At 28.6% G+C, this 15275-nt stretch overlaps 1 protein-coding gene across 1 annotated transcript; it reads right to left on the minus strand.

Annotated features, from left to right (window-relative positions):
* Positions 1 to 1839: 1839 nt before the first annotated feature.
* Positions 1840 to 12867, minus strand: LOC129961623 (uncharacterized). The gene is made up of 3 exons (XM_056075135.1): positions 12731 to 12867; positions 3597 to 4179; positions 1840 to 3026 (listed from the first exon to the last, which is right to left on the minus strand). The coding sequence occupies exons 1-3, from the start codon at positions 12752 to 12754 to the stop codon at positions 2401 to 2403; spliced, it is 1233 nt and encodes a 410-aa protein (XP_055931110.1). The 5' UTR covers positions 12755 to 12867; the 3' UTR covers positions 1840 to 2400.
* Between the last annotated feature and the right edge of the window lie 2408 nt (positions 12868 to 15275).

Here is a 15275-nt window from a genome sequence, read left to right on the forward strand (position 1 = left end):
CATGAATAAAATGGTTTCTTTTATTTTAATGATTTATTTTATTCAAATCGTAGTTTTCAACATTTAAATATTTACCAGACGTCACATCAGTTTAAAAAAATTTCTATAATATTACAGACTAGCCGCCTTTGGCGACCAGCCGGTTCGCCAATCTTAATGTTCGTTAAAATTTTCATAATTAAATATTTTATGCAATTCCTACTTTAATAGCTTCTTCATCAAAACATTTAAAAACTTCAAATTTTGATAGTCATATAATTCACTCATAATATTATAAAGGCCTTCAGTCATAACGTGATATGTATCTCTCTCATTTTCTGTTACCTCTCGTAGAATTTATGCTTTAAATTAAAGTGAAAATGATTAATCTGCAATTAATATAATAATATTTTTTACTGAAACAAAGCATTTTTTTAATAATATGATTACTGATAATAGAGTCACTGAGCGTTTAAACTTTATGGCCACTAAAGAATATCTTTCTTAATTTATATAATATCTCAAGAATTTGTCAACAAAATTTTCTCAGATTCATCATGAACAGATCTATTAATTAACAATGTTTAATTTTAAATGCATCAAACACTAAGAAAATAAAATCAATCGTTTAAAATAATCGGTCGAAAACAGGTTAAAAAAAAACTACTTAAAAAACGATGTAACTAACCCAAAAATAATTTAAATCATCATTGATAACGTTGTCATGGCAACAATCAGAACAGAATGCGCATGCGTAAATTTTCTTCGCCGGTTACGTAACGCAAATACGTGATTTTTTCTACGCCAGTTGGGGTAACGCTATGCGGATTAGAAATTTTTAATTTCCTTTATTCTGTTTTATTTTAATTCAAAAGTACTTCAGAATGAATCTGAAAGATTGATTCATTAACAATGTTTAATTTTAAATGCATCAAACATTAAGAAAATAAACAGAACCGATTGAAATAATCAGCCGAAAAATCTTAACCCTAGCCTCATTACTGCTGGGAGAAAAAAAAACTGAAGCCTTTCTCGTTTGGCGCTGGGGATAATGGAAGATTTTTTTGGCGAAAAAGCTGGCGGTGGGGAAAATGGAAGATTTTTTTGGCGGGAAAGTTAGTTTTTAATTAATAATTAAAATTCTAATTAAAAATTCGAAAAAAGAAACCCCAGGTGCACATTCCCAACCGCCAAGGTATACATGTACCAAATTTGGTAGCTGTATGTCAAACGGTCTGGCCTGTAGAGCGCCAACACACACACACACACATTGAGCTTTATTATAAGTATAGATATATGTATTGTTTGTTTTAGTGTATTGTATGCAAAAAATATAAAAATGAATTAAATTGAGTTTTAACGTCTGTAAAACATATCATGAAACACATGTATCTGTATTTCGGTTGGTTTCGTAACCCAGTTTTTCATCGAACTAAATTGCATGGAAGAGGTTAAAATAAGAATGGTACATGATGTATAGTCGTTTATGCTATATTAAATAAATATCAAAACAAAGTTAAAAATCAAATGCTCAGAAAATACATTTATTGTGTTTAAATATAGCGATCGATGTACAAAAGATTTGAAAAAATGCGCAGTGCTTCGCAGTGCTTTCAAAATGAAAAAAAAAAAAAAAGGATCACAAACATTTTAGACAATATATATATATAAATAATACTAGAAAACAAAATATTGTACTTTTTGTTTCCAGCAATACATCAAGAATGGTGGAAGTTTCAAACTACTTTAAATTTGACATATATTTACAAAATGCCCTTAAAAACAAAAGTTCACAAGAGAAACAACATGAATAAACATTTTCATTAAAAATAATACATGCTACGAGGATATATTAATACAAAAAAAAAACACGTAAGAGAATTTGTTAAAATACACAACATTTGATATAGTGTCAGAAGAGTATTTTATGTTACAAAAGCATACAAATCTGTAATGCCTTCATATATTTCGTTTTATCTAATAAATTTAAATATTTTCAGTACAGAACAAACTAGCTTATGCTAACATACAGTTAACTTAGAGGTCCTCATAATTTTGAAATATTTAATTTTGCCGATATTTTTCGAACAAAAATAATACATTGTACGTAAAAATTTAGTAGAATAATATTATAGAAATTAAGACTGGAAATAAGCCAAATTCAGATATCTTAGATTGTCTTATATTAGATGATAAAAATTGAATATCAATTTGTGAAAAAAAATACTTGGAGAAAATGTATAAAAAAAATGCTGAAACATCACGATAACAAAAAGTAAAACAAACATAAAGTATAAGCAATGTAGCAACTGACCAGTGTTGACAACCGATACCCAATTAAATGAGTCTATAAATTACAAAAAGCTATACCCGCAAAAATTTATGCTGCAGTTGTCAGCTCTTATATCTGTTTTTGATGATCTAATAATGACCATAGTAAATGGGTTGCTTAACATGGTATCCATGTCCACCACCTCCTCTATATCCACCATATTCTCCACCATGTCCACCATGATGACCTCCATAGGCAGCTCCATGAGTGGCATCGTGATCCTTGAGATGCTTGTCATCATGTGCGTACACTTGTTTGTGATATCCTCCTCCTCCAAAGTTGCCGCCGTAGCCATCAGAGTGTTTGGACAGATGTCCTTTGTTATGGTGTCCTGCTTCGTGATGTGCAACTTGGTGAGCACCTCCATTGTGTTTTTGTGCATCGATGGCACTGTGATGGGCTCCTCCCTTCTTGTGATGACCATCTTCATATTTCTCATTTCCAGATTTACCAAATTTGTGATAGTCATCGCCATGTTTCTTCTCATCATGATAATTCTTGCCCCCGAAGCCTTTCTGGAATTTAGCTCCATGATGATCGTAGAAATCATGATGATCCTGGTATTTCTTCTTGTAGTCACTATCATGGAAATCATCATGGAAGGTTTTATGTTCTCCATGTTCCTCTTTGTGATAAACGTTTTTGAACCCTCTGCTTTTGTGACCCTTATCCTTGAAAATTTCACCTCCAACTTTGTTTCCCTTTTGTCCATGACCTGAAAGAAATTGTTTTATTGAATTTAGACTTCATTTAAGTTTTAAACAATATGAAATTCTATTAAACTGAAAGTCTCATTTATGGAAAAAGATGACTTCTTTTGCTTGATTAAAATCTCTAATTAGACGAGGCAGTATTATGTGGTAAAGGAACAGCAACACCAAGTATTTAATATTAGAAATAAGTAAATTTTGATCTTAAATTTTTCTGTATCTGAATTATTAGTTATATTCATAAAATTTTTTCATATTACATGCTTTTATGGTTATAAAGAGTTAGATGGTGCCTGTGTATGTTGCCTCAACTTGCACAAGCATTTTAAACAAGATTTTAATATAAATTTAAATCTAAATTCAGAACTTATAATACATTATTCAATGTAAACATTCCACTAACTCTTTTTTATTACTTCTCATAAACGTTAAACTCATGAATGCTTGAGATTTGTTTTAAATTAAAAATCTTTTTAAAAACCAAATATTTGTAAGCATTAGTAAATTTTAAATTTTAGCTAATAATTTCATTTCAGTCATTTTTTCAAATAATATAAAGTTAAAAATTTTCTTACCTCCTTGTTTTTCAGAAGCAACTACACCATCTTGATAGGATCCACCATTGACGACTCCTTTCTGATCCTTTCCATATTTATCGAAAAATTCTCCAGAAACGGCATGTCCCTTATGACCCCCTTCATTATGTTCCTTGCCGAAAGAATGTCCTCCTTTCTTAATTCCTTCCCCATGCACTCCGTGATCTTCAACAAATTTCTTATGGCCACCATGATCAACAATGTCAGCATGTTCTTCATGAACTCCATGCTTTTTCTCACCGACTTCACCACCATGGCCATCGTATCCAGAGTATCCTTTAAAGCCACCATCATGTTCGTGATCATGGTGGGAGACTGAGCCTCCATATTTGGAAAAACCTCCACCGCCTCCTTCGCCTCCCTTGCCTGAGTAACCCTCTGCTCCTCCATGAGCATATCCGATTCCTCCTCCAACCAGAGGACCATAGACAGATGCATCAGCCTGAAGTGCTTCTTTCCCTTCTGGCTCCTCAATTTCGTCTTCGTATTCCTCTTCTTCCAGTTCTACTGGTTCTTCTTTTTTAGCTAGCGTTTGTATTGCTAGAATAGCTATAAGCAATGCCTGAAATAAAAAAAAATGAGATTAATATTGCAATATTTCATTAATTAAAATAATCTGATTAATTTTCAAACTGTTTCTGTAAATGAATACTAATTATTACTATTTTACTTGGGATATTTGGGAATTGGAAACACAAATATAATATTCTTTCAAACACATATGCAATATCAGTAATCATAGAGCTCTGCAGAAAAAAAAAATCAAAGCAAGGAATTTTTAGTGATAGCTTGCATTGAAATTAAAGGACTAAGAAATATCTGGGTCTTCCAAGCAATTACTTGAATGCAAAGCTTATGGATAATTTGCAAGTGAGTATAAAAATGGAAAATCGCTTCTTTCTAACATTGACTTTCGCACATTCTGATTAGTGCTGGAAATGAATACGAACAACATTTTAAAAAGCATTAAACAGAAGTAAAAAGAAATTTTATAGTTTGGTTAACAGACTATATAATGTAAGATGTAGCTGATTAGAAAATTGACTGTATTTTTATAGAAATGAGGCAAAAGAATGTAGAAAGTTAATTAGATGTGGAATAGAATTTGTATAAAAGGGAATTACTATAAAGAAAGAGAGTGTGATATTGATACCAATTTATTGCAAGAGGTGCACATGCGGTTATTTTTAGCAATTCTTCTTGTATATAGCGTATAGTACTCAAGGCTAATCGCAACTTACACATTTTGCAATTGCCTCGATGACCATTGTGGAGTACAGCTGAAAGCGTATTGATTAACTGCTGTAGACAATCGAGTTGCCGTACCATAAAAGCCATTCTTAAATGTGTAATGCACTTCAAGCACATATAGCAACCATCAGTTCTAACATTTTCAAATACGTTTTTTTATTATTTTGTCGATTACCGGTCAAGAAATTAATAGACCTCCACTGATGGACGATCTTTAAGAGATGCTTGATTACTTATGGTTTTTTAAAACTAAAATCAATTCTAAATGATTTTTTTATCACATTTTCTTCTTAACTCATATTTATTCAGGCTTACGATGGTGTTAGTTAGTTAATGATGAGTCAGTTCCAATATGAACTAATAAATAACACATATGTTTATTTCAGCATACTGGATATCTTTGGCGATCTCATTGACTTTTAGGCTGCTAAATATTAATGTGGAATGCATACTTCAAAAAATTCACCTTGTCTTTGATAAAACCGAAAAAAAAATTAATTCATTGTCAAAACAAATTATAATAGGTGCATATTGAAATATATATATACTATGAAATAAAAACGGAAGTGAAAACCCCACTTTGGACATGATGTTCAATGAAAGCACTCTTGCATTTTAATTTTAAGACTGGCAAAAGCCAGTGATTGAATGTTTGATGGGTGAGTTTCATTATAACTTTTGTAATAATATCAATTATATCTATGTATTGTTTTACTTTAAAAAGTTTATTAAAAGTAAAACATTTTATAGATATAACTGATATCCTTACAAAAGTATTTTCTTGAGTTTCTATATAAAGTAAAAACCATTTTTTTTTGTGAGATAATAGTTTCGGAAGATATAGAGTCGACAATTTCCACTGTTCAGTTATAGTCATTATCCATTTAGAAATGATTAAGCAAATTTTCGCATTTGGTTAAACTATGAAGCCTATTTCACGATTTTTTTCCATCTTCTTTCTTTTGTGTGAATAGTTTATGGTGAGCGCTCTCTAGGGCATTTTTAATAATATTTTGTAGCTTCATTAGTCAACAAAGCGTTGAATTAATAGAAACTGTAAAAGCATTCAATGGTGCAGTCTGAAATGTTTAGTATGTCACTTTGTTTATATTTTATTTTATTAGTAATTGCATGCAGGGGATTAACTGCCAATATTCATATGACAGATTCTATAAAAATGTTCTCGCCGAAGATAAGTATTTCATAATTATTGTTTGCCTATACCGTGTAATGCATTCGTGACCTTACGCAAGTTCTACGATTCTATATACGAAGGCAATAACTCTTTTAGAGAGTATACGAAACGTTTTGGGAAAGTTTAGAATCATTGAGTTTGAAAGACCAGTTAAAAATATTCACGCCCGTTCAAAATTGATCGGCAGACCTAATCTCCAATCTAAATCATCAAATGATTCTGCAAATATGCAGTTCCTTTAAGAATGATTTATTTTATGCGAACTAATACTCACTTATAAATGTCCTTGGACAAAAGCCTTCATGAAAACTTTCAGTGAAGCGTGTGGGAATTATCTTAATAATATCAATTTATGACATTTTCTGTCGATTTCATTTGGCGATATGCATTCTTGTTAATTTTCAATATTTAAAACAAATACCGTACGTAAATATGAGAAAATATTAAATAAAAATACAAATGATGAAATAAAAATTGTAAAAGGGGATAAACTAGGCCATTTTAAGGAAATAAAGAAAAAAAAGTGAAAGTCATGGATTAAAATACTCGTTATTTTTTCACAAAATGGATAATAAACTTTTACTACCGCATCTAATAAGATCACGGAGTCTATGACGGAAAATCGCTCCACCAGCATATTACGAATGTAATTTGCAGCTCTTATTTCCTGCTTTTTTTCGGTCGTAAGCACGCAGATGCTTCTAGAAGATGGGAGAAAAAGTAGATCAGACTTTCTTTATTCGTGTCTGGAATTCACGTTTAGACCATCCGGTGAAAAAAATAGGCTGACGGGTTTTATGCCTATTTGCCTGTTAGGAATAGATTCGCATTGTCTGAAGGATGTAATTGAGATGTATTCTGGGCAGTGTTTTCCAGTCGTTTAAAAAGCGCAGTTTAATTTTGGAAAACAGGTCACAGGAGTATTTAACCTTTTTTGAAAATAAACAAATTGCTTCCGAGTTTTCCTTCAGTTAATTTACTTCTAATACGTCTTGAAACATATATCAGAATAATTGCTAATGATTGTTTCCGCAGTATATGTTTTCCGAGATAAAATATTATTAGAAATGCATAAACATTTAAAATTCTTTAAGAATTCTATTAGTTTAAGTGTATTTTTAAATCATAACTTACGATAATTTTTGCACTAACGAGAAAGTAAAGAAAATAATTATGTATTCAATTTTGGAAAAAAGTGTTACTGTCCTTTATATATACTTGTTGTTGTTAAATTATCAGTCTGCAAATGCTATAGAACTTCGTATAGGAATGAAAATTTTTAAAAGTGATGAATTTTCGAATTTTTATTTATTATATGTGAAGCGTGTTCCAGGTCTCGCAGTTTCATGAAGTCCTGATTCTACTTTGAAGCTCATTGTTTAATTTTATTTTCATCTTTGGAACTCTCAGTTTCGCACCTAACTTTTCAAAATTGACATTTCCTAGAACATCTCAAATCTCAAATAAAAATATTAATCTAAATCATAAGTTAGAAAAAGAATTATAATTTCATATATTTAAAAAAGGCATTGTGCTGTGTGTGTATGCATATATGCTCCACTTCACTTCTTAAACTTTTGATCCAGTTTCAATGCTATTTAGTACATGTATTCCTGGAGACAAGAAAAAAATATCTTTCAAAGTGTAAAATTTAATAAAATATTCAATTAATTAGAAATTAATCAAACAATTCTATTTTTCTGCAGAAGCTACGGAAATAAATAAATAAATATTATTAATAATAAATATTTTACACTATCTTAAAATTCAAATCTGTACCTTTTCATTGACACCAGAATTCCCTTATGAGAAATTTTTTTTCAATTATTATTCCCTATTTTCAAATTTAACACAGAAATTTTAAATTAAGGTAATAGTACTTTACTTCTATTTTTTCAAAATTCTATTTTATTTCTTTTAATAATTTTTTATGGTTTAAAATAGTTATTTAAAGATGCCTAAAAGAACATAATAAGAGGGCTAATATATTCTTCATCTTCAAATGACCAAGGCAGTCAGTCAAGTGAAACGGTGTAATAGAAAAATTGTGTGTATTATAAAATTTTTTACAAAATTCTCTTTCAATTAAAATATTATACTAAAAGTATTTTAATTCCAAGCAACAACAAGTATACATACATACATACATATATATATATATATATATATATATATATATATATATATATATATATATATATATATATATATATATATATATATATATATATATATATATATATATATAGTTTTGCGTCTAATTTCAAATTAAATCCAGAAAGTGTAAGCTGTATCTGTATTTGTTTGTATATATATATCTTAAACACGATGACAGAAAGCACAAGAGGTTGGATACATGAAATTCAGTATGTAATCTTGATACCAAATTTGTATATCTGTTTTGAACGTAGAATTTAGTCGGTTTACGGAAAGTGGTTGAAAATGAACATGGGAATCTTTTCATTCTACGGCTAAACTAAACGGAAATCGTGCCATAGGAATGTAGTGAAAAAACTTACTTTAGGCGTATTAGTAAAATATTTATTTAGAATTCAGAAATTTTTTTCCATTAAAAAATTTTTTTTTTCGTACACATCTGCATTGTATACATGCAGATTCATACACGGAAGTCAGAAAATGACATTTGTAATTTAGAACACAACAATGAAATGCAAATAATACAAAATTCAATTTGCAGAAGGCGTCCATTTATGGAGGCAGACAGAAATTGCCTCTTAATTATCCAGGTGTAGTTACTATGAACTAGAACACAAATGAGAAAGAATTAGGTATTTAGAATTTCCCGTCACGCTTTTAAATTTTTATCTGCAGTACTTGATTTCTTTGTACACGTGATTGTCACCATAAAGAAAAATTTCAGGTATTGCCTTATATTTCCTATTTCGAATTTATTCGACATATATATATATATATATATATAGTAATCGCTATCAGTAAACCCAGTATTTGAAATACCTTTCTAAATAAGCCATATAAAATAATACATATTATCAATCAAGCAATAAAACTCAAGATTTTAGAACATGAAATGTATAATTTTAAATATTTTTTAAATATATTTAAAAATATTTTAGAACATGAAATGTATAATTTTAAATATTTTTTAAATATATTTAAAAATATTTTAGAACATGAAATGTATAATTTTAAATATTTTTTAAATATATTTAAAAATATTTTAGAACATGAAATGTATAATTTTAAATATTTTTTAAATATATTTAAAAATATTTTAGAACATGAAATGTATAATTTTAAATATTTTTTAAATATATTTAAAAATATTTTAGAACATGAAATGTATAATTTTAAATATTTTTTAAATATATTTAAAATTAATATTTTTAAAGGAGCATTGCATTCAAATTATAATTATTCAGTGTTAATGCCAACAATAATATGCGGTGTATATTTTTCTGATGGACGTTAAATATGGCGTCGGTGGAGCGTATTCTGTATTTGGTGTTGTGTGGTGTAGAATTTTGAAGGGGATGTCATGGTTTGGTCAGTTTAATATAGTTTTTTTCAAAATTTATGAAGATGCTTTAACAGATCAAATTATTTCTAAGAATTTTTAATGTCTCATGATGTCTTAAGGCAGAAATAAGTTTCCCCAAATTACCGCATTGTATATGACTATAAAAGGCATCAAGTAGATTAGAGAATATAATAAATGCATTTAAATATGTCTTTGGCAATGATATTTCCATCATTATTGTCAACATTTCAAAATTATGCAGAACTAAAAACTGTGCCTTAAGAGTATTTTCTATTTTTCTTTCAAATATATTATGTCTATTTCATATATAATTTTTTTGGCTCTTGACAGAATCAAGACAAAAATGTTAAGAATTTTTTTTTTTCAAATTTTGATGCATACTTTGATTGAATTTGAATTTTATATAGGTTGTATAAATAATCTTCGCAAGTTTGTCTTAGTAATTGCTTAAACATTCCATGAATAAAACATTTTCAAATGGAAATGGAGGACAAAAAAAAACAATTAGAAAAACGAATTTATACATAAATTTATGCATAGAAAAAATATAGTTTTTCATTTCTATACATGTACGAGAAACAAGAATTTCATGGAAATATGTTTTTTTTCAACATTATTTTCAATAATTCAAATTCAGTGGCTTTTTATTTATTAATTTCGTATTTATTTGGGTGATAAAATTACCTATTGTTAAGTGCAAATATACTTTTTATTAAAAAAATATTATTATTTTTTTTGTGCAAAACATTTTTTTTGGAGTCGAATCATCTTTCATCAGAGTATAAGAACTAATATTCTTCCAATCTAAATCATCACTATGAAAATATTCGGTTCTTATAAAGTATTATTTTCATTTTTTACCAAATTATCATTATCATGACTTATTTTTTGCTATATTAAAGATATTAGAAAATTTTTAAATGCTTCCTGCTCTTGAGTTCTCCATTCAAAATTATATAACTTTGACTTTTTTAAAATCAAAAATTTCCTCGATTACTTTTTAAAGTTTAGAAGTTTAAGAAAAATTGATTGCATTTTTCTTCATTCAAATACTCTTATAAGAAATTTGAGTAAATAACATATTTCAAAAGAGTATATGACGTTATTATAATTTTAAAATTTTACTTTGCACTAAGTGCTTCAATTATTAAATCATTTTATGATTAACTATATTATTTAATTGTGATAGTTTCCTTTGCTTCTATCTTATTTTCGAGAAAAATATTTAGATAGCAGTTTAATTAATTAATTTTTGTTTATAAAATTATTTTTAAAAAGGAAGTAAGCCAACAATTTAAATACCAGAATAGATTAATATACAGACGTAAATTAATTCTCAATTAATGGGGAAAATATTAATACACTCAAAACACATGATGCTGTCATACAATGAAAATTAATACCGAACTCTTATTAATAACATTTTTTACTTTATTATTCTAAAATATTTTGAAATATCATTTGCAATAAGCAATAAATTCTACTAACTAAATATTTTTCTCATTAATATGTTTGGTGGCGCGAGAACCAGATCTAATTCTACCAGAACAAACAAATTTGAGAATTTATTATAAGGAAACCTCATTATTAGGAAAATAATAAAGAGAAACTAATACAGTTTCCCTGTTTGATTAAATTCAAAAAATTTCAAAATTTAATAAAAAAATGAAACGCAAAATATTTTTAATAATCGTAATTATAACATTTTAAGCTTTTATTGTTAAACAAACTTGAAATTCGCCTATTCATTTCTGGGCTTAATTAATAAATTTAAGCATCTTTAAAAAATTAATTTTTAATTATTAATATATAAATCGTTTTAGTGTTATTACTATATTTGTCGAAAAAATGTAAAATAATGCTAATATATTAAAATGGAAAAGAACAATTATAAATAAATAAGATTTCAGGAATCTCAATTCCCTGACTGAGTGCATAAAAAGTGGATCATTATGAATTTTTAATTTTTTGTACATTATATGCTATTGGTTTCAGAATTTCAACAAAGAGAGACGAAAATAATAAAAACCGCGAGGTAAAATGTTGCAACTACCTCATTAGGAATCAAATAAATTGGATACTCACAGATTAAAAGTTACAACACATGCCAATGATTCAATGCTATCACCGAGTCCGATTTTTTATTAAAAATTTTTTGGGTTTCTTACTATGAAATTTACTTTTTGACAGTTGGTTTCCTTATTGTCTCGCAATTTAATTAGACTACGATTTTTACCCAGAAAATGGCATTTAATTATATTAATATTCATATTAAAATTTGAAAGAAAAATTAGCGTGTACTTGTACACGCTGTTTATGAATATGTAGAAGATTTTTACTCATTAGATTATGAAATATACATTTAAAAAGAATGACAATCTTTAAAAATTTTGGATTCGAGTTTTGATAAATGTTCACACTTTTCTGAGTCCTGAAAACTCTTTTTTTTTTGGAATTTGATTGATTTGTGAACATGAATTTTAAAAATACAGGAAGCTAATTGCTAAATTTGACGCATTGTTTTTATCAGCAAAATTTTAAATCTGTATCAGAGATTAATTAAAATCTATTGCCTCACTGATTGTTTGTCTGTCTATCTTTTCGTATGTATGCGAAAAAGATAACTCTAAAATGGAATTAGCAAAATGTAATGTGTCTTGTGGACGACAAAATTGTTGATCCATAACAAATTATGAACCCAACAGATCTAAGAGAAGTTCAGAAAGCATTTGCGATTTCTTTCGAAATTTGATAAAATTAATTATAAAACACACCATATCTTGGATATATACTTGAAAATGAAGGAAAGAATATTTTTGTTGGCTATAAAAAAATTATCTATTGAGATATAAAAATTCCGAGTTACTGCACTATCGTTTTCCTCTATTTTCTTTCTTAACTGTCATCTTGTAAATTCGGTCAGAAAGCAGGTGAACATAAGCTAAATATCAACATTAAAGCTTTAGAAAAGAAAACATTTATGTTTATAAAGTCAAAATTCCAAATAGCCATCTGCTGTATGGTCAATCAAATGTCAAAGTTATTAACGTTAAGTTAAAAAAAATAATACCATGAAGCTGTATTATGAGCGTTTAAAATTTTATAATAGAAGATATGAGTAATATTTTAAACTTTCCAAACACTTACCCATAGTAACCTGTTTAGATACATAGCCGGCTTTCTTAAGTATATCTCTCTGTTCACTTGAAATAATCCTTTAAGGTGAGGGCTTTGGGATGCCAACCTTCTCGCTTTCCTTGCCAGTTATGGAATGACTACTCCATGTCGCCGGTGTTATCACTTTAAATAACGTATACCCAACGGTTCGTAAAAACCGCAGCCAAAATAAAACAATAAAAACAAGAAACAAAAAAAGCATCCTCCCCCTCATTTAACTCCACCCACCAAATCCCAAAACCGGTTCTTGTGAAAAACTTTTCCAGGGGAAGAAATAAACGAGGTAAAGAAAGCATGTGGGAAAAAAAAATTGCCCATTCGTGAGTCTAATGGAGGATCAGTGGACCTCGAATTCCGTTTTACTACAATTGCCCTATGTAGGCTGAAATGGTTTAATGCTTCAAACACTTGGGAGACTTGACCACGTTCCCTTTTTTTTTAATGAATTCATCAGTTTTTTTTCTCATGAATGTCGTAAAGATTTGTTTGAGGAGTTTCGTGTTTTCTCTTAAATCCGTGGTCATCAGCGCGTGTCTCTTGCGACACATAATTGCTGCCCTATCAATTAGACATAGCAATAACATTGTTAACGTGAGCGAAAAAATCGCATAAAAGAAACAGAATGGCGGTGGTTTGCTAAAGAGATGACATTTAAGGATAATAGGCAGCTTTGAGGGGTGGAAATATTACTTAACTATTTATTTAATCCCTATCCTGCACGAGATCTTGTACTCAGTCAGCATCGAGATATGTGTGTCAAGGAATCTGTGGAATATTAAACCAGATGCAATAGACCTGCTTCTGTTATGAAAAATGTATAAGAATCACTGATCATTGCTTGATATGATCGTGAACATTTGAATTCATTTAGAATTAAATAGCATGTCTTAAAAATATTCCACATATGTTTATAGAGTATGACCAGTTTTTTGGATCTACAAATTCAAGAGAAAATGTCGAATAATAAAATATACACTCAGTTAGAACTTCAATTCAGATTATAAATACTCAATTTTTAAAGTTGCGACTCCTTATTTGACAAGGTATTTGGATTCCCAAAGAGAAAACGCTGAGTAGTAAGATATACTTATTGACACACTCAATTAGAACTTCAATTCTGATTCTAAATACTCATTTATTAAAGTTGCGACTCATTATTTGACAAAGTATTTGGATTCCCAAATTCAAGAGAAAAAGCTGAGTAGTAAGATATAATTATTGATACACTCAGTTAGAACTTCAGTTCAGATTATAAATACTCATTTATTAAAGTTGAGACTCATTATTTGACAAAGTATTTGGATTCCCAAATTCAAGAGAAAAAGCTGAGTAGTAAGATATACTTATTGATACACTCAGTTAGGACTTCAATTCAGATTATAAATATTATTTATTAAAGTTTAAGGTAATGTTTTTTAATATAAAGTAAGTCAGCTTATGGATTTGCTTAGAATGTTCTTTCTTTGCTTTTTACTAAATGTGAATGTTGAAAAACTCTTTAAAATGATATTCTGAAATTTTAGATTTGCTTATCTGAAAAAAAACTTTAAGAGAATATTTATAAAAAATTGTGTGTTGTGACTTACGGGAATTCACAAGCCTCTGACAGTTATTTGTCAGCGATCTGTGATGAAGTGCTAAAGAATGAACTGTGGTTTCATTTTTTTCTCTAAAAACATCTTGAGCTATAAATGAACAATTTAATAACCTTTAACACGCATTTATATAGTTAAAATTAATTCCGATATCAACCTTGATACCTTTTTTTTTCTGAGGAATTCTGTAACTTTATTAAAAACAACAACAACGAATAACTCAGTTCGATTTCTCTTTGGTATCGAGTAGGTTAACAAATTTCTCTATTGAAAGAATATAAGTTTTGCTGTACGATTTGAATTTAAAAGCATTAATTTGATATTTTAATATGTTTTCTCAATCATTTACAGATTGATGTAAATCGGATAGATTTTTTTTTCAAGTGACTGAAAGTTTCAGGTTATTAGCCGAAGTGGACATCGTATTAGAATATCAAGATTATGTTTAAAAGGGTTTTGTAATTTTTTTTATCATTTTGTTTAGAATTAGATCTAAATTTAAATTTTTCTATACGGGAAATACTGAAATCATTCTCTTGATAGAGGTCCACAATGAAAGTTTTTTTTTAATTTCAGATTTATTATATATTTGCTATTTGAATTTTACTTGTAATTGAGAAAAGTTAAATCAATTAAAAAAGAGCTGCCTTTGGAATGCGTGATGAGAAAAAGTAGAGGGGCGAAATTTGCCTATATGAGGGCCCGTATGGACCTTAATCCGAAAGAGAGGAGGGAATTTAAATTAAGCTAGTCCATATTCATGAGACGCATGTTAAACGCGTTGCTCCAGCTGCAAATCCTTTTGCATTTTTTGAGGAAGGAAAAGGGATGTGACATGAATCATAGAGGAAGACAACGCAAGTTAAATGACATGTGAAGTTACTTTTGTCATGTGATTGTGTCTATACGCGATTTATTTC

This window comes from Argiope bruennichi, chromosome 2 (genome assembly GCF_947563725.1).
Source record: "Argiope bruennichi chromosome 2, qqArgBrue1.1, whole genome shotgun sequence".
Lineage (NCBI taxonomy): Eukaryota > Metazoa > Arthropoda > Arachnida > Araneae > Araneidae > Argiope > Argiope bruennichi.